The 23,618-nt window shown below is 44.3% G+C and overlaps 1 protein-coding gene across 2 annotated transcripts in view; it reads left to right on the top strand.

Annotated features, from left to right (window-relative positions):
- The window catches only part of QRSL1 (glutaminyl-tRNA amidotransferase subunit QRSL1), a 110,941-nt gene that overhangs the window by 54,528 nt on the left and 32,795 nt on the right, over positions 1–23,618 (top strand). For both annotated transcript variants that reach the window (XM_033936855.1, XM_033936856.1), the window contains exons 6-8: positions 3,020–3,195; positions 3,284–3,396; positions 4,046–4,238. In XM_033936855.1, coding sequence (XP_033792746.1) covers positions 3,020–3,195; positions 3,284–3,396; positions 4,046–4,238 — 482 coding nt within the window. The remainder of the gene's footprint in view (positions 1–3,019; positions 3,196–3,283; positions 3,397–4,045; positions 4,239–23,618) is intronic.

Raw genomic sequence — 23,618 nt, 5'->3', positions numbered from 1 at the left:
ATAGATTGAAACAGACAAACATGAAGGTAGATAAAGGCCAAATGGCCTATCCAGTCTGCTCATCCGCAGTAACCATTATCTCTTCCTCTCTCTAAGAGATCTCTTGTGCCTTTCCCACGCTTTCTTGAATTCACACACAATCTTTGTCTCCACCACCTCATCCGGGAGACTGTTCCATGTATTTACCACCCTTTCTGTAAAAACATATTTCCTTAGATATCTCCAGAGCCTATCACCTCTTAACTTCATCCTGTACCTTCTCATTCCAGAGCTTCCTATCAAATGAAAGAGATTCGACTCATGTGCATTTGATATTTAAACATCTCTATTGTATCTCCCTTCTCCCGCCTTTCCTCCAAAGTATACAGATTGAGATCTTTAAGTCTGTCCCCATACGCCTTATGACAATGATCACGCACCACTTTAGTGGCCTTCCTCTGGACCAACTCCATCCTTTTTATATCTTTTTGAAGGTGCAGCCTCCAGAATTGTACACAATATTCTAAATGAGGTCTCACCGGAGTCTTAAACAGAGGCATCAATACCTCCTTTTTCCTACTGGCCATACCTCTCCCTATGCATCCTAGCATCCTTCTAGCTTTCACCGTCACCTTTTCAACCTGTTTGGCCACCTTAAGGTCATTACATACAATCACACCGAAGACCCGCTCTTCTATCGTGCACATAAGTTCTTCACCCCCTTCGGATTTTTACAGCCCAAATGCATGACCTTGCATTTCTTAGCATTAAAGTTTAGCTGCCAAATTTCAAACCATTCTCCAAGCTTCCCTAAGTCTGGGTCTGGAAGATGAGGCCAGATGGATTTCTTAAGAACATCATCTTCGAGGAGGGGTGGTAAATGTCATGTGAAGGGAAACTCTAGGATTTTTTGGATCTGAGCAAGGAAATTTGCTGCAGTGCTCTAATGACCAAAGTCTGGTAGGGTGATATTATTCAACATTGGGTTTCAGTAGGTTCTCCGATGGAATCTATGCAGTGAGTCATACAGGTGGATCACGTGATGTGTCATGCACATTGACAGATTGTGTGACTCACTGCTTTGCTGTTATCGGACAGCAGTTACAACATAATTGCAAATTTTGCTTGTGAAGGTGAAATAGAAAATAAGAAAGAACCTCACTTAAGGCATTTTGCTTTCTCTGACTGTGCTTTTTCTTCCCCTTTTTTAATTTTCTCTGTTATAGGAAAGGCCAGCGGCCACTTTACTGTCCCCAACCTTGAAATGAGAGAAATTGAGAATGCATAATGATTGTCCATTAAATCTGGAGTTAATTCTCTCTGTTTGTGGTTGGGAGGAGTTGTCTCTGGAAGTTACTTGTCAGTAATGGAAGCAAACGTTGTGTGTTCTCTCTCTGTGCCACCTGGGTTTAGAAGATGGTGTTGTAGTCTGATTGTAAGCAGAGTGCCTTTTGCGGTGTTTTCAATCACTGTAAAAGCAGCTTGCCTTGTGACATCACTCATATGTGATTTCCAGAAATGTGTTCTGTCAGTGCTTCTGATTCTAAAGAGACGTAACACAAATATTTGCAATGTCCTAGTGTATATTTAGAGGCTTAGACTTGCAAAGTTCTATAGGTTATTATGTAAGTTTGTATGAGTGCTTTGAAAATACACCTCTTAATCACTTGTTAGATAAGTGTTAATAGGAGCCAGTATATATACATTATGGAACAATGTCACAGTGCACAAGCTTGGAGGGTTCTCAGTGACTGAATGTGAACAGAGAGTTTTGATGGACCACGGTCCAGAGGAGGGCGATGAAAATGATAGGAGGCTTGCACCAGAAGACTTATGAGGAGAGACTGGAAGCCCTGAATATGTATACCCTAGAGTAGGGGTCTCAAAGTCCCTCCTTGAGGGCCGCAATCCAGTCGGGTTTTCAGGATTTCCCCAATGAATATGCATGAGATCTATGTGCATGCACTGCTTCAGTGCATATTCATTGAGGAAATCCTGAAAACCCGACTGGATTGTGGCCCTCAAGGAGGGACTTTGAGTTCCCTGCCCTAGAGGAAAGAAGGGACAGGGGAGATATGATTCAGACGTTCAAATACTTGAAGGATATTAACGTAGAACAAAATCTTTTCCAGAAAATGGTAAAACCAGAGGACATAATTTGAGGTTGAGGGGTGGTAAATTCAAAAGCAATGTTAGGAAATTCTACTTTACGGAGAGGGTGGTGGATGCCTGGAATGTGCTCCCGAGAGAGGTAGTGGAGTTCAAAGAAGCGTGGGATGAACACAGGATCTAGAATCAGAAAATAATATTAAATATTGAACTAAGGCAAGTACTGGGCAGACTTGCACGGTCTGTGTCTGTATATGGCAGTTTCGGGGAGGATGGGCTGGAGAGGGCTTAAATGGCTGGGAAGGTGTAGATGGGCTGGAGTAGGTTTTGACGGAGATTTCGGCATTTGGAACCCAAGCACAGTACCGGGTAGAGCTTTGGATTCTTGCCCAGAAATAGCTAAGAAGAAAAAATTTAAATTGAATCAGGTTGGGCAGACTAGATGGACCCATTCGAGTCTTTATCTGCCTTCATCTACTATGTTACTATGATCCAGAGGGCTGCTCTCCAGAAACTGAGAATTTAGCATGAAAAGAAACAGGAAGGCATTTAAAGGTCAGTTAACTTTGTTTTGACTGTTGTTCTCGTGCTTGCATGTTGGAAGAGGGCCAAGATAACTAGGCTGAGTGTGGGAGCAAAAGCAATACAATCTTAGATTTACACTGAATGGATGTTTTTTTTCAAAAGAGAGAGATGTCAGCTTAGGATAATCAATGGACTATACCAAATACACATAGCGCCATTTTATCAAATGGGCAACCTCCCACACACTCTAGGCCCCTGAAATGGGCTGTTAATCCATCCTTCCCAGAAGTGGCTGCCCATGTATCTTCAGTATTAAATTGTACAAAGCACGGGGGATCCTATTTGTATGAAGAAAGGCGATGTGTTGTTTCTTATCTTCTCCATTATGGTTCTGTTTGCACCTTAGAGCTTTAGGTTCAGACACAGGAGGCTCCACGAGAAACCCCGCTGCTCACTGTGGCGTTGTGGGCTTGAAACCTACATATGGGCTGCTTTCTCGCCATGGTCTCATTCCACTGGTGAACTCGATGGATGTACCGGGGATTCTAACCAGATGCGTGGATGACGCAGCAGTTGTATTGGGTATGAACAACATCACGTCAGTAGATGCCATTTGAAAGTTTAGCATGCTTGTTTCTCCCTGCGGTTCATACGATGTTTCATGTTTCAGGTGTACTCGCTGGGCACGATCCCAAAGATTCTACCATGGTGCAGGAGCCTTTTCAGCCCTTCACGCTGCCCAGCAACTTAGATGTCAGCAAGCTATGTGTTGGCATACCAAAGGTAAAGTTCAGAGGTACTTCATCAGGACCCATCCCACTTCTCAGGATCCTGGAAAATGGAAACCATGAGCTCTCAATCTGACAGTATATTTGATTACTGTGTGCAAAACAGTGGGAGAGAATGGACATGTGCATATATGGTCATTTTCACCCAGTTAGAAACTGCTCTTACTAGACTGCACCATCATAAGTCTATATCTGCAGGATTTCCTCTCCTTCCCTTCCTCAATAACTGCGTGAACTGGATGAACCACTTGGGCTTTTTCTAGCATTAATTATGGTCCTCCTACAATGTTCTTCCTTCCCCATCCTGTGCCATGCCTGAGGTCTCATCTGCATGCTGAATCTTTCTTCCCCACGTCAATCCGCATTCCTTCCTAGAATCAAGTAAATTATCCAGATGGTAGAGAGATCAGAAAAAGGTGATTTTTATAAAATAAAAAAGTTATATTGTGCAAAATTTTGAAGATGTGACTGTTGCTGAAGCATTAATTCTCAGCTGCAGCAGGAAACTGGAAACATTTGGATAGACACAGAAAAATTATGAAATGTTCTTTCTTTCTTTCATCTTGTGCCATCACTTTTTGGGTGAAATTCTAACCCTTCTCAGTTGTTGCCCATGTGATTAGATTTCTGATTCCTTTTCTTAGGAATATCATGCCCCTGGGTTGTCTCGTGAAACTGTAGCCCTCTGGACTAAAGCTGCTGACCTCTTGGAAAATGCAGGTGCCAAAATTGTGGAAGTGTCTTTGCCTCATACCCGCTATTCAATCGTTTGTTACCATGTCTTGTGCGCAACAGAGGTCGCATCGAACATGGCCAGGTTCGATGGGCTGCAATACGGTAAGGTCTGAATCTCTTCTCCCTTTATTCCCACCCTGTTTTACCCTCTATAACATAACATAACTTTATTCTTCTATACCGCCACAATCGGCTGATTTCTAGGCGGTTTACACCGAAGAGAGCTGGACAATCAGCTAAGTACAAAATACAAATACATGATGACATGCAATAGGAGCCAAGCTAAGGAGAAAAAAAGACATGAGATGCAGACATAGGGTAAATGCACTTTAATTCAGAATTACTTTATTTTTTTATTTTGTAAGATAAAGCAATTCCTTCCTGATTCCAAATCACACTCAGTATCACTGGATTTTCTCTTTCTCCCTGAATTGTCAGATCCATCAACACGTTTTTCCCCTCTGAAAACGTGTTCATTGTGGGGGTAATTTTCTAAAGTTTTTACTGTGTGCAAAGCTTGCTATATGTGTGGAAAAGGGCTTTTATACAATTGCAGGTGCATGTAAAGGATACAGACATGGAAAGTATGCATCAACTTTTTCACAATCAGCATGTAGACATTCTGGGGGCATAGTCTGTGTGGAGCAGAGATGGAAGTATGATGTATGCATGTATCCTATAAAATATACATGCATTCATACTAACCAGTGGATAAAAGAGAAGGGTCTCCACCTATAGCACTGCTCACCCACACAAAAAAAATATTTCCACAGAATATAGGGGATAGAGCTCAATCTTCACAACTTATTAAATTTCCTTAAAGACCAATCCTGAATCTACTTAAGAATAATTGCTCAAATGGAAAGGACATCATAGTTATTCAAGGATCAGATCATAGGATCTCTTATAACACCCAGTTATTTCAGATGTCGATGTTTAATCATAAGTTCAACCCCCACCTGTCTTAAATCAATTTGAAAAAAAAAAATCAATGACAAAATCTATAAAGCCCATAATGTTCCATAATTTATTAAAAATTTCACAAATCGGCAACACTTACCTTGTTTGTCTTATCCAGACTCCAGTCTACCATCTGAAGAGCGTTTCAATCAGCGCAATCTTACGCATTCAACCTCTTATCACCACAAAATGGCTGTTACCTTGGTGAGATCATCCTGATTGAAACGCTCTTGGGATGGTAGACTGAGCCTCGGGATCAATGGAAACTCTGCTAGCGCTGGAGTCTGGACAAGACAAACAAGATATAATGTTGCTGATTTGTTTAACTAAGCATATAGAGACCTAGGTGAAGGAAAGATCTCAGATGCACCACTTTGAGGATCATAAAGACTTCTCTGCTTGTTTTGTGATAATAGGTCTCTTTCATCGATCTGAAAACCTTCACCAATTAATTAGCCAAAAAAGATACCAATAAGATGACACAGTGCGGGCAGTCCTGAGAGTTCAGGTCGTGCCGCTTAAAATTAAGCTAAGTGGCTTAACGCTTTTTCTGCATAGGACATTAGGTTACCGCCACAGTTTTGTGGTTTTGCAGTGGCGGTCTCTAAAAATGTAATGTGACTGCCGTACCGATATTTGTTCATTCACCCTATGATTCACAAATTTTTTAATGGTATTTTGGAAAATATTTTAAATAATTTAAAAACTGTTTAAAACTAATTAATAAATTAAAAAAGTCGTAGCAGGCTGGTATCTTTTTCGGCCAATTAATTGGTGAAGATTTTCAGATCGATGAAAGAGGAGAGGAAAATATTTTATGATCCTCGAAGTGCTGCGTCTGACATCTTTCCTTCTCTTTAGTTGACCTTCTGATGTGGATCTTTTGTAAAGGTTTCTGCAAGATCATTTATACCCAATTGGAAGTAGTTCATAGATCAATGGTGTTCACTAATTTTTAAATCGGGGCTACTTTGGATCCAAATGAGTTGAAGGAGAGCCAGCAAAACTGTAGAAAAATGCCCTGTTGTAATTAAATTCAAACTTGAGTGATTTAAAACAGGAAGAAAAGTGACCTTTAATGACCCTTTTTCATTTATAGGTCTCAAAAATCCCTTCCTTTATGAAATGTCTTCTTAGTTTCACTTTAATGCTGCACCTATTAGGAAATGTATTTATAGGTTGTGACCCCCACTAAACACCTCTGTAGCCCCAATGGAGGTCTGCCTCACTCTTCACAGTTCAGTGGCCCGTGTTTGCTCTTACATGTTCCACATGGCTCATAGTTTCCATGTAATCACAACAGGCTATTTTTCTACAGTTTTGATGGTGCAATTGGATGTTTGCCCTATAGTTCCATTCCTTTTTATGGACTTAGCTTCCCATGTGAAGTCACAGCATTGCTCACCAGTGTGCGCCATTGATTGTCACCTCAGACTTTTTATTGGATGTATCCTGAAGGGAGGTAAGCATTTCCAAAGTCTTCTTTTCATAAGAGCATAAGCAGTGCTTCTGCTGGGTCAGACCAGAGGTCCATCGTGCCCAGCAGTCCGCTCACGCGGCGGCCCAACAGGTCCAGGACCTGTGTAGCAATCCTTTATCTATACCTCTCTATCCCCTTTTCCTTTAGAAAATTGTCCAATCCCTTCTTGAACCCCAATACCGTACTCTGTCCTATCACGCCCTCTGGAAGCGCATTCCAGGTGTCCACCACCCGTTGGGTGAAGAAAAACTTCCTAGCATTGGTTTTGAATCTGTCCCCTTTCAACTTTTCCGAATGCCTTCTTGTTTTTGTAGTATTCGAGAGTTTGAAGAATCTATCCCTCTCCACTTTCTCGATGCCCTTCATGATCTTATAGGTCTCAATCATATCCCCTCTAAGTCTGTTAAGAAATACCTCATCCAATTTGAAGCAAGTCTCCTACTTGTTTCCAGATGTCTCAAAGTGGACACAATCTCGGAGGAAAGAATTCTTAACATACCGAGCAAAAGTGATTTCTTTTAAGAGCAATTTTTCAGTTAAGGTTTCCTTGTAAATGTTTTATTTCCTATTTTCTTTTCAACCTGCAATTAGGTTTTTTTCTGGAAGGCAAAGGGATTTCTACCACAACCCAGAATGAACCATCTTAAGTGTGAACTTTAAATGATTGGTAGGATGTTTGCTGCTCATTTTTTCTTCTTTATTATTTGTAACTAGGCCCCCTTCTCAGGGGTTTTCTTTCATGCTTTTTTCTCCTACTGGTGGACTATAATTGATATATATAACCTTTTCTTTTTATTTAAGTCAATATTTGTTTGACTAACCCCCTCTTCTGTTAAACTGCGCTAGCAGTTTCTAGCGCAGAGAGCTACGCTGAATGGCCTGCACTGCTCCCATTGCTCATAGGAACTCTATGAACGTCAGGAGCAGCGCAGGTCATTCAGTGCACCTCCCCGCTCTAGAAACTGCTAGTGCAGTTTAATAGAAGAGGCCCTAAGTTTTTCAGTATTTCTTGCAGGATCCGAGGCAACATGGTTTTACTAAAGATAAATCGTACCAAATTAATCTGATTGAACTTTTTGATTGGATGGCCAGAGAATTGGATCAAGAGCATATGCTAGATGTAATTTACTTAGATTTCAGCAAAGCCTTTGACACGGTTCCTCATAGAAGGCTCTTGAACAAACTTAAAGGGCTGAAGTTAGGACCCAAACTGGTGAATTGGATTAGAAAGTGGTTGACGGACAGACACCAGAGGGTGGTGGTTAATGAAATTTGTTTGGAGGGAAAGGTGAGTAGTGGAGTCCCTCAGGGTTCGGTGCTAGGGCCAATCCTGTTCAATATGTTTGTGAGTGACATTGTCGAAGGGTTGTTTTGCGGTATTGTTGCAGTTTAATAGAAGAAGCCCTAAGTGTTTCAGTATTTCTTGCAATGTTGTGTATTTGATTAATGGAAAAGATAAATAAATTTTTTTTAAAAGAAGAAATACCTCATCCTTCAGTCATGTGGTTCTTCCCCTTATCCACTTATCTGTTTGATAGTTTTTTTCTAGAATCGGGTTTATAATTCACTGTGATTGTTCAGTATTTAACCGCATTGACCTGAGAGGTTGTTGTGGTGTATAAGTGCATTGTTATATTATCCCAGGACAAGCAGGCAGCATATTCTTGACTGATGGGTGACGGCACCGACGGAGCCCCGGTACGGACAATTTTAGAGTGATTGCACTCTAAGAACTTGGAAAGTTCTAGCAGGCCACACCGCGCATGCGTGAGTGCCTTCCCGCCCGACAGAGGCACGCGGTCCCCAGTTTCTTAGTTTCCGCGGAGCTAAGAAGACGCACTTTCAACAGCTGTTGAAAACTTTTTTCTCATTCGCCTTCCCGCTCGCGTAAACCTTTTCGGAATTTGTATTCCCCTTTTTTCTTTTCTTATTTTATTTTAAAAAAAAGAATTTTCTTTTTTTTTCTTCTCTTTTTCGGGTTCGCCCCGGCGGGGCCTGCTGCCACCATCGAGGCCTCGGCCTTCGATTTGGCAGAAGCCGTTTTCACGTTCATGCCCCCCCAACCCGGTTTTAAGAAGTGCCAGCGGTGCGCAAGGCCCATTTCCCTCACTGACCCGCACAACTGGTGCTTACAGTGCCTGGGTCCTGACCATCGGGCGTCCACCTGCACCCGCTGTGCCACTCTAAAAAAGAGAACGTTAAAAAACCGCCAGATCCAACAGCAACTTTTATTTGGTACCGAGATGTCGGATTCGGCAGCACCGGTCCCGACTTCGGCCCCGACGCAGTCGGCACCTACCTCATCGACGCCGCGCAACACCGTGCCGGCGTCGCATCCCTCAGGTAAGCCGGCTAAGAAGCCTTCCCCGCTGGAGCGTCCTCCGGTCTCAGTGGCAGCGAACCCAATCCTGCCGACCTCGAGGCACCCGCGGAAGCGCTCCGCTCCGATTGAGGTTAGCCCTTCGACCTCGGGTTCCTCTTCGGAGTGTAGAGCGGCACCAAAGGTACCGCAGAAGAAAAAAGCGGTACCGGTGCCTTCGCTGGACGAGCGAATTGCCGCCGTCCTGCAAGTATAGCTCAAAGAGCAATTGCAGCAGCTCCTGCCTGCTCTTCTGACACCGAACCTTCCAGTCCCGGTCCGGTCTGAGCTACCGGTACCGGCAGTGGAGCAGCCTCTTTTATCGGTATACATTTTGTCGGTACCGGTACATACAGCTTCCTCGGTGTCCATGCCAATTTTAGCACCGGAACTGAGGTCTTTACACCAGGCGGTGCAAACTTCGGCACCGGCACACCCGATAACATCTCCCGGTACCGTTTCTCAGAGGTCTGGTAAGTCGACTCACAAAACTCGACACCTAGATCCCTCCACACCGGAGTCACAGGACCGTAGCTTTCAAGTGAGGGACCCTGATCTGTGGGGTGATTCAGAGGAGCCTTTCCTCTCTGAGGGAGAGTGTTCGTCAGGGGACGAGGATCCTTCTGGTTTAGATCCGTCCTCCAAACCTGATGTAACTTCTTTCACCTCTTTTCTCAAAGAGATGTGCGACTCTCTCTCTATTCCCTTGGAGGCTGAATCCAAAAAATCCAAGGCATTTCTCGATGCACTGGACTTTGACCAGCCTCCAAGGGAATTCTTAAAATTGCCTCTCCATGATATTTTGCGAGAGACTTTCTATAAAAATCTAGAGACACCTTTGACCATTCCAGGAGCTCCTCGCAAACTGGACTCCTTATATAAGGTCATACCTATTCCTGGCTTTGACAAACCGCAACTCCCCCATGAGTCTTTACTAGTGAAATCCACGGGGGCTAGTGTGTACGCCTCTGTCCCTCCTGGCAGAGAAGGTAAGGCCATGAATAAGTTTGGCAAGCGGTTGTATCAGAATGCGATGCTAGCTAATAGATCTGGGAACTATGCTTTCCATTTTTCCTTCTACCTTAAGCATCTCATTCAAACTTTGTCAACTTTTGAGAAATACCTTCCTGACCATAAAAGATCTGCCTTTCGCCAAACTTCTTCATCGCTCTTACAACTTCGTAAGTTCATGGTCAGATCAATCTATGATACCTTTGAGCTGACCTCTAGGGCTACGGCTATGTCAGTGGCCATGCGGCGACTTGCCTGGCTTAGAGTTTCAGAACTCGATGTCAATCACCAAGATCGCCTGGCCAATGCACCTTGCTTGGGGGATGAGCTGTTTGGAGAATCCATGGACTCCACTACCCAAAAGCTCTCAGCTCATGAGACTCGGTGGGACACTCTCCTTAAAACGAAAAAGAAAACCCCACCTACCAGGCCTTTTCGCCAGCAGTTGGCCTACCAGCGTAGATTTGTGGCTCGTCCTTTACCACAGGCCCTGCAGCAACCCAGGTGTCAGAGGCAAGCTGCTAGACCAGCACAGCAGCAACAACAGGTGAAGCCTCCCCCTTCACAAAAATCCACTCAACCCTTTTGACTTGGTTCTCCAGGACATAGCCAGTCTCCATCCTGCTGCCCACCTTCCGCAGCCCATAGGAGGACGCCTTACTCTTTTCATAAGCCATTGGGAAACCATCACCTCGGATCAGTGGGTCCTCAACATCATCCGCCACAGCTACTCTCTCAACTTTCAGACACTTCCTGCCCAAAGTCTGCCAAGAGAGTCTGCTTTGAACACTCCTCAGGTTTCACTCCTTCTTCAGGAGGTTCAATCCCTCCTCCTTCTGAACGCCATAGAGGAAGTTCCTCTAGATCAAAAGGGGCAGGGATTCTACTCCCGTTATTTTCTAGTTCCCAAAAAAACAGGAGATCTCAGACCCATCCTAGATCTTCGCGATCTCAACAAATGCTTGGTCAAAGAGAAATTCAGAATGCTCTCTTTAGCCACTCTTTACCCTCTTCTCAATCAAGGCGACTGGCTATGTTCCCTCGATCTCAAAGAAGCATACACTCACATACCGATCAATCTGGCCTCCAGACAGTACCTACGCTTCATGATCAATCGTTGTCATTACCAATACAAGGTGCTACCTTTCGGTCTTGCCTCCTCTCCAAGAGTGTTTACCAAATGTTTGATTGTGGTGGCTGCTTTTCTACGTTCCCACCACCTTCAGGTGTTTCCTTACGTGGACGATTGGTTGATAAAGGCCAAATCATCTCAGACAGTACTCCAGGCCACCAACCAGACCATCCTTTTTCTACGTTTGCTGGGGTTCGAGATCAATCTACCCAAATCTCATCTCATCCCCACTCAGAGACTTCAATTCATTGGAGCAGTCTTGGACACAGTCCTCATGAGAGCGTTCCTGCCGTTCAACCGTCTTCAAACGCTTCAATCTCTATGTCAGCAGGTGCTTCCACAACGTTCCATCTCTGCCAAGCAAATGATGATACTCTTGGGTCACATGGCCTCCACAGTTCATGTCACACCACTTGCACATCTTCACCTGCGCACTCCTCAATGGACCCTAGCTACCCAGTGGTCCCAAGCGATGGATCCTTGCTCACGTCACATATCTAACATCATCTCTTCGTCAGTCTCTACAATGGTGGTTGATATCCTCAAATCTCTCCAGAGGTCTTCTGTTCCATCTACCTCCTCATCAACTTGTCATCACCACCAACGCCTCCCATTATGCCTGGGGAGCTCATTTGAACGAGTTCCAAACTCAAGGACTTTGGACAGCTCAGGAAATGAAGCATCACATCAATTTCCTGGAACTCAGAGCAATGTTTTATGCCCTCAAGGCCTTCCAGCATCTTCTCTCTCCTCAAGTCCTCCTGCTGTGCACAGACAATCAAGTTGCGATGTACTACATCAACAAGCAGGGTGGAACAGGCTCTCGCCTCTTGTGCCAAGAAGCCCAGAAGATTTGGGCTTGGGCCACAGATCACCATCTATTCCTGAAAGCTATCTACATTCAGGGAGAACAGAATTCCTTGGCGGACAAGCTCAGCAGAATTCTCCAGCCTCACGAGTGGACACTCGATCCTTTAACTCTGCAGTCCATCTTCGCTCAGTGGGGCACTCCTCAGATAGACCTCTTTGCAGCTCCTCACAATCACCAGCTGCCCCTATTCTGCTCCAGACTCTACTCTCCTCACCGTCTGGCAGCAGATGCATTTCTCCTCGATTGGTCCAATCTGTTCCTGTACGCTTCCCTCTTCTGCCTCTCATGTTAAGAACCTTGTTCAAGCTCAAGAGGGAACGAGCCACCATGATTCTGATTGCTCCACGGTGGCCCAGGCAACATTGATTCTCCCTTCTACTTCAACTCAGTTCCAGGGAACCCTTTCTTCTTCCACTGTTTCCTTCGCTGCTTACACAACATCAGGAGACCCTTCTACATCCCAACCTCCAGTCTCTGTACCTGACAGCTTGGTATCTCTCGGGCTGACTTCGACTGATACTCTTTTGTCTCAGCCCGTTCGCTCCATTCTGGACGCATCCAGGAAACCAGCCACTCTGCAATGTTACCTTCAGAAGTGGACTTGATTTTCTTCCTGGTGTCTTCTTCATCATTTTGATCCCACTTCCCTCGCAGTGGAGACGTTGTTGGATTATCTTCTTTCTTTGTCTGACTCTGGCCTCAAGTCTACTTCCATCAGAGTCCACCTCAGTGCTATTGCTGCTTTTCATGAGCCAGTCCATGGAAAACTCCTCTCAGCTCATCCCTTGGTGTCCAGATTCATGCGGGGTCTTTTCAATGTGAAACCACCTCTTAAAGCCCCTCCTGTTATCTGGGATCTCAATGTAGTTCTTTCCGCCTTAATGAAGCCTCCATTTGAACCTTTGGCTTCCGCTTCTTTCAAGTTTCTCACTTGGAAGGTACTTTTCCTTATTGCTCTTACCTCTGCCTGGAGGGTCAGTGAGCTACATGCACTAGTTGCAGATTCACCTTTTACAGTCTTTCATCATGACAAGGTGGTTCTGCGTACACATCCAAAGTTTCTCCCTAAGGTTGTCTCTGAATTCCATTTCAACCAATCTATTGTTCTGCCTGTCTTCTTTCCGAAACCTCACTCGCATTCTGGAGAACAGGCTCTGCATACTTTGGACTGTAAGCGGGCTCTAGTTTACTATTTAGAACGTACTAAGCCCCACAGATCATCTCCCCAACTCTTTCTGTCCTTTGATCCGAATAAATTAGGACGTCCTGTTACTAAACGTACGTTGTCAAATTGGCTTGCAGCGTGCATTTCATTTTGTTATGCTCAGACCGGACTGACACTGGAAGGTTCTGTCACGACCCATAGAGTTAGAGCTATGGCAGCATCTGTGGCTTTCCTCCATTCCACGCCTATTGAGGAAATCTGCAAAGCTGCTACATGGTCCTCAGTTCACACTTTTACATCTCACTATTGTCTGGATGCATTCTCCAGACGGGATGGACACTTCGGCCAATCTGTTTTGCAAAATTTGTTTTCCTAATGGCCAACCTTCCCTCCATCCCTCTTTTTGTTAGCTTGGAGGTCACCCATCAGTCAAGAATCTGCTGCCTGCTTGTCCTGGGATAAAGCACAGTTACTTACCGTAACAGGTGTTATCCAGGGACAGCAGGCAGATATTCTTGCGTCCCACCCACCTCCCTGGGTTGGCTTCTTAGCTGGCTTATCATAACTGGGGACCGTGCGCCTCTGTCGGGCGGGAAGGCACTCGCGCGTGCGCGGTGCGGCCTGCTAGAACTTTCCAAGTTCTTAGAGTGCAATCACTCTAAAATTGTCCGTACCGGGGCTCCGTCGGTGCCGTCACCCATCAGTCAAGAATATCTGCCTGCTGTCCCTGAATAACACCTGTTACGGTAAGTAACTGTGCTTTACGTTCCCCCTTTCTGTCATGAACTTGAGTAAAGAGGCAGAGTAGCAGGAAAAAAGCCAAAATTATAAGGGCCTCTGGCCACTGGCTCCCAGGCCTCGCACTGAAGAACACTGCGTTAAGACATCCCTCATTACAGTTACATTCCCTTTTAATCTAGATCAGGGGTGTCCAACCTGTGGCCCAAGGGCCCCATGCGGCCCCATGAAGTATTTTGTGCGGCCCCGGTCGAGGGCGTTGCAGTATTTTCCTCTGCTGCCCTGGGTGTTTATCGTCTTGCCGGCTCCCTCCTCTGTCTTGCTGCAGCATTTGCGCGTTTGTGTGGCCCCAGAAACATTTTTTTTTCAGCCAATGCGGCCCAGAGAAGCCAAAAGGTTGGACACCCCTGATCTAGATAGAAGCAGGTTTGAAGAACACGTGGCATTTTCTATTTTCTTTCCTTAAGGGATAATGCTCCCTCTTCATTTGCCCACTGGAGGATTAGTTCTGAAGATCACTAAAATTCTGGGTAAGAAAAGTTTAGTGAGGGAAAATATTTTCACCTGTTTTTGAACACTGTTTTCTGGGATATCTTAGTATTCAGGTGCTGAACTGGCAGGCGGTTAATGGACTGCATCAAGGCTGTCTGATGTCTGCTGCTTATTTCTCCTGGGAAAACAGTTTCTGAATATAATAAGGCAGGCTTCCTGCCGTGAGTTAGATTTTCTACCATGAGAGAAAGTGAAACTTTTTCAGGAATGGATGACTGTTCTTTCCTGGCTCTGTCGCATTTTCTAGACCCTTCTGTGACCTGGAGTCTTGTTAGGGAATGATAGTGTCGCCGATTTACTTCCCCCTGTGAGGATGGGAAAAAGATAAATGACTGTGGCTTTCAAAGGGAGAGATTTATTAGAGGGCCCTACCGTGTTAGCGCCTGAAAACGTGGCTGTTTTCAAAAATGTAAATTTCCGCTTCCCTCTACCAATTCTCGCTCTACGTCCCTTTTAACTTTTGTAAACAACGTCGAGCTCTATATTTTTAGAGAAGATGCGGTATATAAGCTTAAGGTTTGATCCAAGATGGCGACTGAGAGCAGGACGCGCTGAGTTGCTCGTCCCAGAACAGTGTCGGTTTTGAATAATTCTAGCGGTACTTTGCTTACCGCGATGCCTAAGAGACGGGGCCGGAGTGCCGCTTCTGCCTCGCGGCGTCCTGGAGCCCCCGCTCTTAGTAATATCCAAGATCTTCTGCGGCGTATGCAGGAGGTCACTGCAACATCGGACGGCGGCCTGCTGAGGACACAGGGAGGCGAACCCACGGTGAACACTCCTGGGCCCGATACTACTCTAAGCCCCGATGTTAGGGCACCACCCCCGCAGCCTCAGATTACCAGCTCTCCCAGGGGTGGAGAAACCCCGGATTCTGAGGTTTTCTCCTCTCCAGAGGCAAGGAAGGATCTTCTGGAGAGCTTGGAGGCTGGGGCTCTCACTGCAAGGGTCCCCATGGAGATATCTGGGGCAGTAACATCTCAATATGAGGGGGAAGGACAGAAGACAAGCCCCGAAGGAAATCTTCAGAACGGTGAGCACTTCACATTCACACAAACTCCAATTGTATTGATTAAACCTGCTGAAGTGACTTTAGATTCCATTTGGGACTTAATGGCTGGTTTTGTTAAAAATATAACTCCTACTTTTCAACAAATCGAAGGGAAAATTAAGGAACATAATAAAGAATTGAAGGACTTAAGAAAAGAAATGAATACCTCTAACTCATCCATACAGAAAATAGAAAAGGAAATTATAACATCGAAACAATTGCAAGAGACTTTAGTTAAAGATAATATTAACCTAAGGAAGAAGATTGAAATGCTTGAGAACAATTCACGTAGTAACAATTTAAGGTTAATTAATTTTCCAAGACTTGATCTGGTAACACCCAGAGATATGCTTAAGAGATATTTAGTGGAAACTTTGGAAATACCTGAAGATTCATTACCACCATTTTCACGGGTTTATTATTTGCCTGATAAAGAACAAAACCAACAACAAAAAGTAAAATCTCCAGACCGAGAACCCTTAAATATTTCACAAATCTTAGAGACATCTGAGAAGGACTTAACATCATCAGCCACTATGATTATTACTTTAGCTTTGCCAATTGATAAAACATGGTTGTTAAAACTTTACTTTAAAAATAGACAGAAAAGTTTCCTTGGTCACAAAATACAAATGTTTCCAGACTTGGCACGGGAGACGCAAAGGCGCCGCCGTGAATTTCTTCTTTTGAAACCTGGGGTTTTATCCTTGGGGGCGACTTTTTATTTGAGACATCCGTGTAAATGTATTGTGTGTTACCGTACTCTCAAATATGTGTTTTTTGAACCATCCCAATTGACAAACTTTGTGGCAATGTCTCGTCTGAATGCAACAACCTTTGAACCCTAAATTTGATTATTGATGACCTCATTTCAGTGCTATAGCTTTCAGTTTCTTATGTATTATTATTAATTTCTTCTATTTTTCGCCAATTTTCTTTGACTCTTGGATCCTAAGTTGAGGACTTGAGCATAAATAGTAAAATTTGTTAATTTGTGAATTATATTTACTGTATAATTGATATCTATTCTATTATTGCTTTCTGTACAAGTGTAATACTTGAAATTTAAATTGAAAAATCAATAAAAGATTTAAGCATAAGCTTAAGGTTTAGTTTAGTTTAGCACATATTGTTAAAAAATAAGTGAACAAAAAGAAAGCACCATGGGAAGTTCTTTTTATTGGAAGCCCTGACGTGGATCCCCTCTCTCCGTTGCTGTGTTATTAAATAAGTCCCATTGCACAAAGCAAGTCTTGCAGTGAATGACACACTTTAATGTGTTTTACCAAATGTAGCTCTAAGATTCAACTTTTTACTAGTGTTATAGAAAGATGTTTCTAGTTCCCTAGGGATAAATGTGAAAATCATTTTTATTATTATTTCTTCACACTTCTACCTCTAACCCTCTGTTGTAGTTCCTTCCTATTTCTCCTACTGTAAACCGCGTCGAGATGTACAAACGTGGAGATGATGCGGTATACAAACCTAAGGATTAGATTAGATTTGATTAGATTATTAGCACATTTCACAAAAAAACAATATCAACAGGCAAGATCCCAAGAACATTCCCTCCAAACACCACCCATTTAAGTTTCATTCATGTTTATTTAAAATATTTGATTTGATCGCAAAATCCAAATCAAATGCGATTTACATTTAGTTAAAAATTACCGTAGATTAAAATAAAATTTTTTTTTAAAAAAAACAGGACAATTAGTATTAATTTTAATAAAATAATACGTTTGAAAAAGGGAGGCAAAAAAAAAGAGGATTAAATACAATTAAAAAACAAATAAAAAGGGATAGGTAATGAAACAAGAGGTTGGGGAAGGTTACCCACTTAATTTTCACTTGGCAATATTCCTAGTCCACTGTAAAATCATAAAATTTAAATGAATCAGTTAAAAGCGTCCTTAAAAAGTCAACTTTTTAGGAGACTTTTAAACTTGCTAAGTAATTTTTCTTTTCTTATGTTGATTGGGAGCGAATTCCAAATTTGAGGGGCTGTAAGAGAAAAAAAATCACTTCCCACCATAGAACAACCAACAGAATTCTCACAGAGTGCGAGCTTTACAGCTGATCAGGTCCAGCAAATATTAAAAGGCAATTTTAGAAAATAGAAGCCCTTCTAGGCTGGATCGACATCATTAATTGCCAGTTACATGCATAATGCGATTCTACAAACCCGGTGCATACATGAAAGTAGGCCTTAACCGTAGACAGGTTGTGTTCTTTTGTTTTGTCATGCAACACACACACAACTTAAAGAATACAGTACTCCCCCAAAATTTGCGGGGGTTCCGTTTCAGGAATTTTGAAAAACCGCAAATACAGTTTAGTAGCGGATCGAAGGCAGGAGAGGGCAGCTGTGGCACCGGCAGGTACTGAAAATCGGATGCAGGATCATGCTTAGTATTTTCCGACCGCCTCTTCCTGGTACTAAAAGTCAGGCTGATGGGGACAAGTGGAATTGTCCAATAAGAAAAGGTGCAATGAATAAAAATGTCTTTCAACTCATCTGAATAAACAGGTGATCCTTTATTCTTCCAAAAATACTCGACCCTTTATTCTTCCAAAAATACTCGACCCCTTTATTCTTCCAAAAATACTCGACCCAGCTGTGGCACCGGCAGGTACTGAAAATCGGATGCAGGATCATGCTTAGTATTTTCCGACCGCCTCTTCCTGGTACTAAAAGTCAGGCTACACCAATCAGGAGCTGCTTTGACACGCCAGATAGCCTGACTTTAGTACCAGGAAGAGGCGGTCGGAAAATACTGCAAAAGACTGAGTCTGCGATTCGCGAACCACAAATTCTCAGAACACTGTTCACCAGCCATTGTTTTGGTGCATCGAAGTGACTTTTCGCATGTACTCTATAGGGTTAGGTGCATCTTGATATTGTTATAGAGCTGGCACTAAGCACACCCCGTTGTGGCACCTTAGAGAATAGGCCGAGGCATTGGGATAGAGAAATTAGGGTTGGACATAACTGAGAAATGGGGGTAGAAGAGCTGGTGAGGAGTAACATAAAATTGGCCAGACAGAGGAGACAAGTGTGTGATTTTCTTGTGTTTGAGCCTCCTGGCTTGTTGTACAGGCTCTGTAAAAGGTTTTCATTTTGAAAGGCTTGACATGATGTGATTAGGCATCGTTTCATCCTCTGGTCTAGATGAGTGATTAATTAGGACATGTAGGAAGTCTATTAAGAGGACAGGATTCTCTATCTTCCCCACATGATACAGCTGGATCTGGGCTCTCTGCCAGAACTGTCTCATCAGGGCCTGATTCACTGTAAAATGAGTTAACTTCGATGTAATTTTTGAGAACACTTTGGTCTCTGACACTAATTTCAGTCTGTATAGAATAACAGTTCTCTGGTGTCAGCTGTCTGACTGACTACAATCTTTAAGCCCAAAAGCTGCTGGATTAGTTGGGGTTCATTTGCCATTGTGTACATCAGTGCCAGTGAATATACCCTGTCGGCCTTTGCCATCTGGGCATAGAAGCAGCATGCATACCTGGTAGAAACTTTACAAGTTTCTGAAGAGACACTACCTCCGTTTTCTCAAGTTTCCTACCTCCCAAATAAAAATGGGCCTCATTCACAGGAAAAATCTGATCTAGCAGTGTTAAACGTATCGGAAATTTTGGAGACATCTGATAAGGACATGGTAACACCGTCCACATTGATATTAACTGTAGCTCTTTTGATTGATAAAGGATGGTTATTGAGGCTTTTCTTTAAAAATAAACAAAAAGAGTTCCTAGGACTAAAAGTTCAAATGTACCCTGATCTTTCAAGAGAGACTCGAAAACGACGTTGAGAATTTCTTCTTTTGAGACCAGGGGCGAATTTATACTTGAGATATCCTTGTAAGTGTATTATATGCCACCGCTCAGTTAAATATGTTTTTTTTGAACCCCATCAATTAACAGCTTTCTTGGCTACGTCCCGAATAGATGGTGGAACAACAAGTGCTCTAGAAGTTTAATAAGTATCTCCTACCTCAGCACTATGTCTAGCATATTTCTTAATTGATTAAAATTTACCTTTTTTTTTTCTCTCGCTTATGGGACTCTTGGATCATAAATTGAGGACTTGAGCTGTGTTAGATGAAATTATTAAGGTCTTTTCAATCTTATTTCCTTTTAAGGACTATCAAGGTATAAAGATTTATACCTTGCGAGAATTGTACTGTCTAACCAACTTTCTGTACAAGTGTTTACTTGATTTGTAAATGTGGAAATTTATAAAAAACATTAGAAGCAGCATGCTTCTATTTCAGAGGAGCAAGGTTGCCAATATACCTTACAATTTTGTAATGTAGAAACATCCAGGTAGCCACTTGGCTAGCCTGCATAAACCTGAGAAGGAACAGTGTTCATATTTGATTAAAGATAAACCAAGTTTTTTTTAAACCAAGTTTATTAGGTTTTTATATACCGCCTACCAAGGTTATCTAAGCGGTTTTACAATCAGGTACTCAAGCATTTTCCCTTTCTGTCCTGGTGGGCTCACAATCTATCTAACGTACCTTGGGCTATGGAGGATTAAGTGACTTGCCCAGGGTCACAGGGAGCAGCGCGGGGTTTGAACCCACAACCCCAGATTGATAAGTGGAAGCACAGCATAGGAAGTTAACCTGTCCGAGGTGGTCCAGAATATCACTGACAGAACTTAGACTTCAATTTGCATCTCAGTATGCATCGGATCCAGTCCCGTGTCTTGAACTGTTTTGCTACTTGGGACCTGGGTTGGCCGTTGTTAGAAACAGGATACTAGGCTTGATGGACCTTCAGTCTGTCCCAGTACGGCAATTCTTATGGATATTTCCTTTTTAAAAAAAATGGAAAAGCAGAGCATTGGTAATGTGAGAGTTCAAAGTGAAAGATTGTGCTGGCTGGGGCTGGTTTCCTTTCAACAGAGCCAGGGAGAATTTAATAACATTGCACAAATTTAAAGCAGTGGTGGAGAGGAGGGCATGGGGGTCGCCACCTCCTACCCTCGCTATGCCATTGTGCATACCCTTTCACATAGAGTACGTTCTGTCTTTTTGAACACTCTTAATAGTATGAATGTAGACGATATAGGTTTGGAGGGTCGTTGATCCTCCTCTAAGTTGTGAAGTTCTGGTCACAGGGAGTTGAGAGAGGGCAGGTTTGGGAACAGATGAGGGGACTTAAGGGTGCATGTGGAGAGATTTCACAATAGGTCTTGTTTTACTTATTCATTGTGCCTGTGTTGTTGTCCCATGATAAAACAGCATGTATATTTTGACTTGAAACTTTAAGTAAAAATAATTTACATAACGTATAGTTAATGCTGATAAGCTGGAGACCCTTCCATTGCGCACACATGCTTCTTCCTCCTATACACCCCCTTGCAGTTACGTGCATTAGTACATAGGCATGGCCTTTCAGAAAAGCACCTGGTGTGCTTATATATTGACCTGCCAATTTCACGTACGTGTAGGCACCAAGGTCTATTTTTATTTCTCTTCTATGCAGTTAGTAGAAGAATGATTAGTAGTCAGGGCACCTGTTGCTGATGATCAATCTGCATGTTTCCCCAGTAAAATAATCCAGACCGGTGCTTTATGACTAGTCTGTTCTAGGCAGCTAGGAGAAAAATGGTTAGTGGGAGAGTGGCCAAAATTGTGGCAAGCAGCTGATGCTGTGAGCTACAATCTGGACTGCTGCTGTTCCTTTTCTGATGACTCTTTCTCTGTTAAGATATGCCTCATGCAAAAAGGAAGGCTCTTCACTTTAGAGCCCAGGCTACGCCCCCAAGTCAGCAGAAGGTCAAATACTGCACTGTCAGGCCTTCAGAAATGTACGCTCTACTGCGGTGGCAGGTGAAGGAGATCAAACTTGTATATCAGTATAGCATGCCCCTCTTGCTACTCCAGTTTTCCTCAGTCTCTGGTAGCAAGTGGTAAGGCTTTTCAGCTCCCCTCTTAGCACTGTTGGAACTTTGTTTGTGGACCCCTGGTTCCCCTTTTTGTGCCGGTGGGTTCTGTTTGGGGATCCGTCTGACCTCGAGGATGTTAAACCCGGCAGGTCTTGTGATGGGTCCCTCCCCCCACCTTCCTCCACCTCCCCATATTTTTGTAGTGGGCCTCAGCAGGCAGCCTGGCCCCCTGATTGGTCAGCCCTCCAGTTTTGAGAGCCGTGGAGTCTGTTCTGACTAAGTAAAAAGAAATAACAAAAAAATCCTGAGGTGTGCTCATTTCCCTTTATAACTGCCTTTTTTTCTCAACCAACCGGCACTTTCTTTACAGTTAGGGCGGTTTTCAGCACAATGAGCTCTTTTAAAGGGAAAAAGTGCTCCAGGTGCGAGGTACTTGTGGCCGGCCTGTGCAAGTGTTGTTCAGGCTGGAGCGGTAGGGAAGCCTCGTCGGCAGCGGATGCCGGCGGCCAGGGCACCCCGCTGCATGTGCCTTGCGGTTTGGCTTCGGATCATGGGGACCTAATTACTCCTTCTTGATATTTTACCGTTTTTACCTTCCCCTTTCCCTTCCCTGATGTTTGTTTTCCTTTTTTGTTCTCTTTTTTTTCTTTAAAAATGTAGTTCTCCCTCCTTTCCTCTTGTTTTACTATCATAAGAACATAAAAATTGCCGCTGCTGGGTCAGACCAGCGGTCCATCGTGCCCAGCAGTCCCTAGGTCACAGACCAGTGCCCTAACTGAGACCAGCCCTACCTGCGGTTTAGCAAGAACTTGTCTAACTTTGTCTTGAGTCCCTAGAGGGTTTTTTCCCCTATAACAGCCTCCAAAAGAGCTACCCTATGTTAAGTTAGTGGGTCCATGGTAAGTCATGTTTGTTTTGTGATGTTAATTCCCCTTTTTTTAATTGTCATGTACAGTGGTGCCTCACACAACGAACTTAATTGGTTCCAGGAGCAAGTTTGTTATGCGAAACGTTCGTTATGTGAAACGCGTTTTCCCATAAGAATACATGTAAAAAAAAATAATTCGTTCTGCAGCATAAAATATGCTAAGATGACATAAAAAAAGATAAATTTTTGGTTATTATTTTTATTTAGATACATCTAAAAACATAATTGTTTTTTAAAACAACACACATTTTTTAAATTTAAAGACAGACTAAGTAGAGTCTAATTTTAGAGTGAGAGAGGGCAGAGTCTCAGCGGCAAAAACTGGGACTTCACTGTTCATTTTTTTTTTTTTTCTACCGTGTTTCCCCGATGATAAGGCAGGGCCATCAAATAAGACAGCCCCCCCTTTTTAGAAAAAAATGTAAAATAAGGCACCCCCCCGCAAATAAGCCACCCACCGATACCTGCGCTTACCCGAATCGGGTGGTACGGTGGGTGACTCCGTGTGGTCCCTGGCACCCCCGACACGATCGGGGCAAGAGGGAGCTCAAGCCCTCTTGCCCCCCCGACTCCCCGACACGATCGGGGCAAGAGGGAGCCCAAGCCCTCTTGCCCCCCGACCCCCCGACACGATCGGGGCAAGAGGGAGCCCAAGCCCTCTTGCCCCCCCGACTCCCCGACACGATCGGGGCAAGAGGGAGCCCAAGCCCTCTTGCCCCCCCCCCGACTCCCCGACACGATCGGGGCAAGAGGGAGCCCAAGCCCTCTTGCCCCCCCGACTCCCCGACACGATCGGGGCAAGAGGGAGCTCAAGCCCTCTTGCCCCGCCGATTCCCCAACTCCCTGACAATATCGGGCCAGGAGGGAGCCCAAGTCCTCCTGGCCACGGCGACCCCCTAACCCCACCCTGCACTACATTACGGGCAGGAGGGATCCCAGGCCCTCCTGCCCTCGACGCAAACCCCCCCTCCCCCCAACGACCGCCCCCCCCCAAGAACCTCCGACCGCCCCCCCAGCCGACCCGCGACCCCCCTGGCCGACCCCCACGACACCCCCAACCCCCTTCCCCGTACCTTTCTGTAGTTGGCCGGACAGACGGGAGCCAAACCCGCCTGTCCGGCAGGCAGCCATCGACGGAATGAGGCCGGATTGGCCCATCCGTCCCAAAGCTCCGCCTACTGGTGGGGCCTAAGGCGCCTGGGCCAATCAGAATAGGCCCGGGAGCCTTAGGTCCCTCCTGGGGGCAGGGCCTGAGGCACATGGTCGGGTTGGGCCCATGTGCCTCAGGCCCCGCCCCCAGGAGGGACCTAAGGCTCCCGGGCCT

Source organism: Geotrypetes seraphini, chromosome 3, assembly GCF_902459505.1.
Source record: "Geotrypetes seraphini chromosome 3, aGeoSer1.1, whole genome shotgun sequence".
Classification (NCBI taxonomy): domain Eukaryota; kingdom Metazoa; phylum Chordata; class Amphibia; order Gymnophiona; family Dermophiidae; genus Geotrypetes; species Geotrypetes seraphini.
This window is presented reverse-complemented; position numbering and strand designations above follow the sequence as displayed.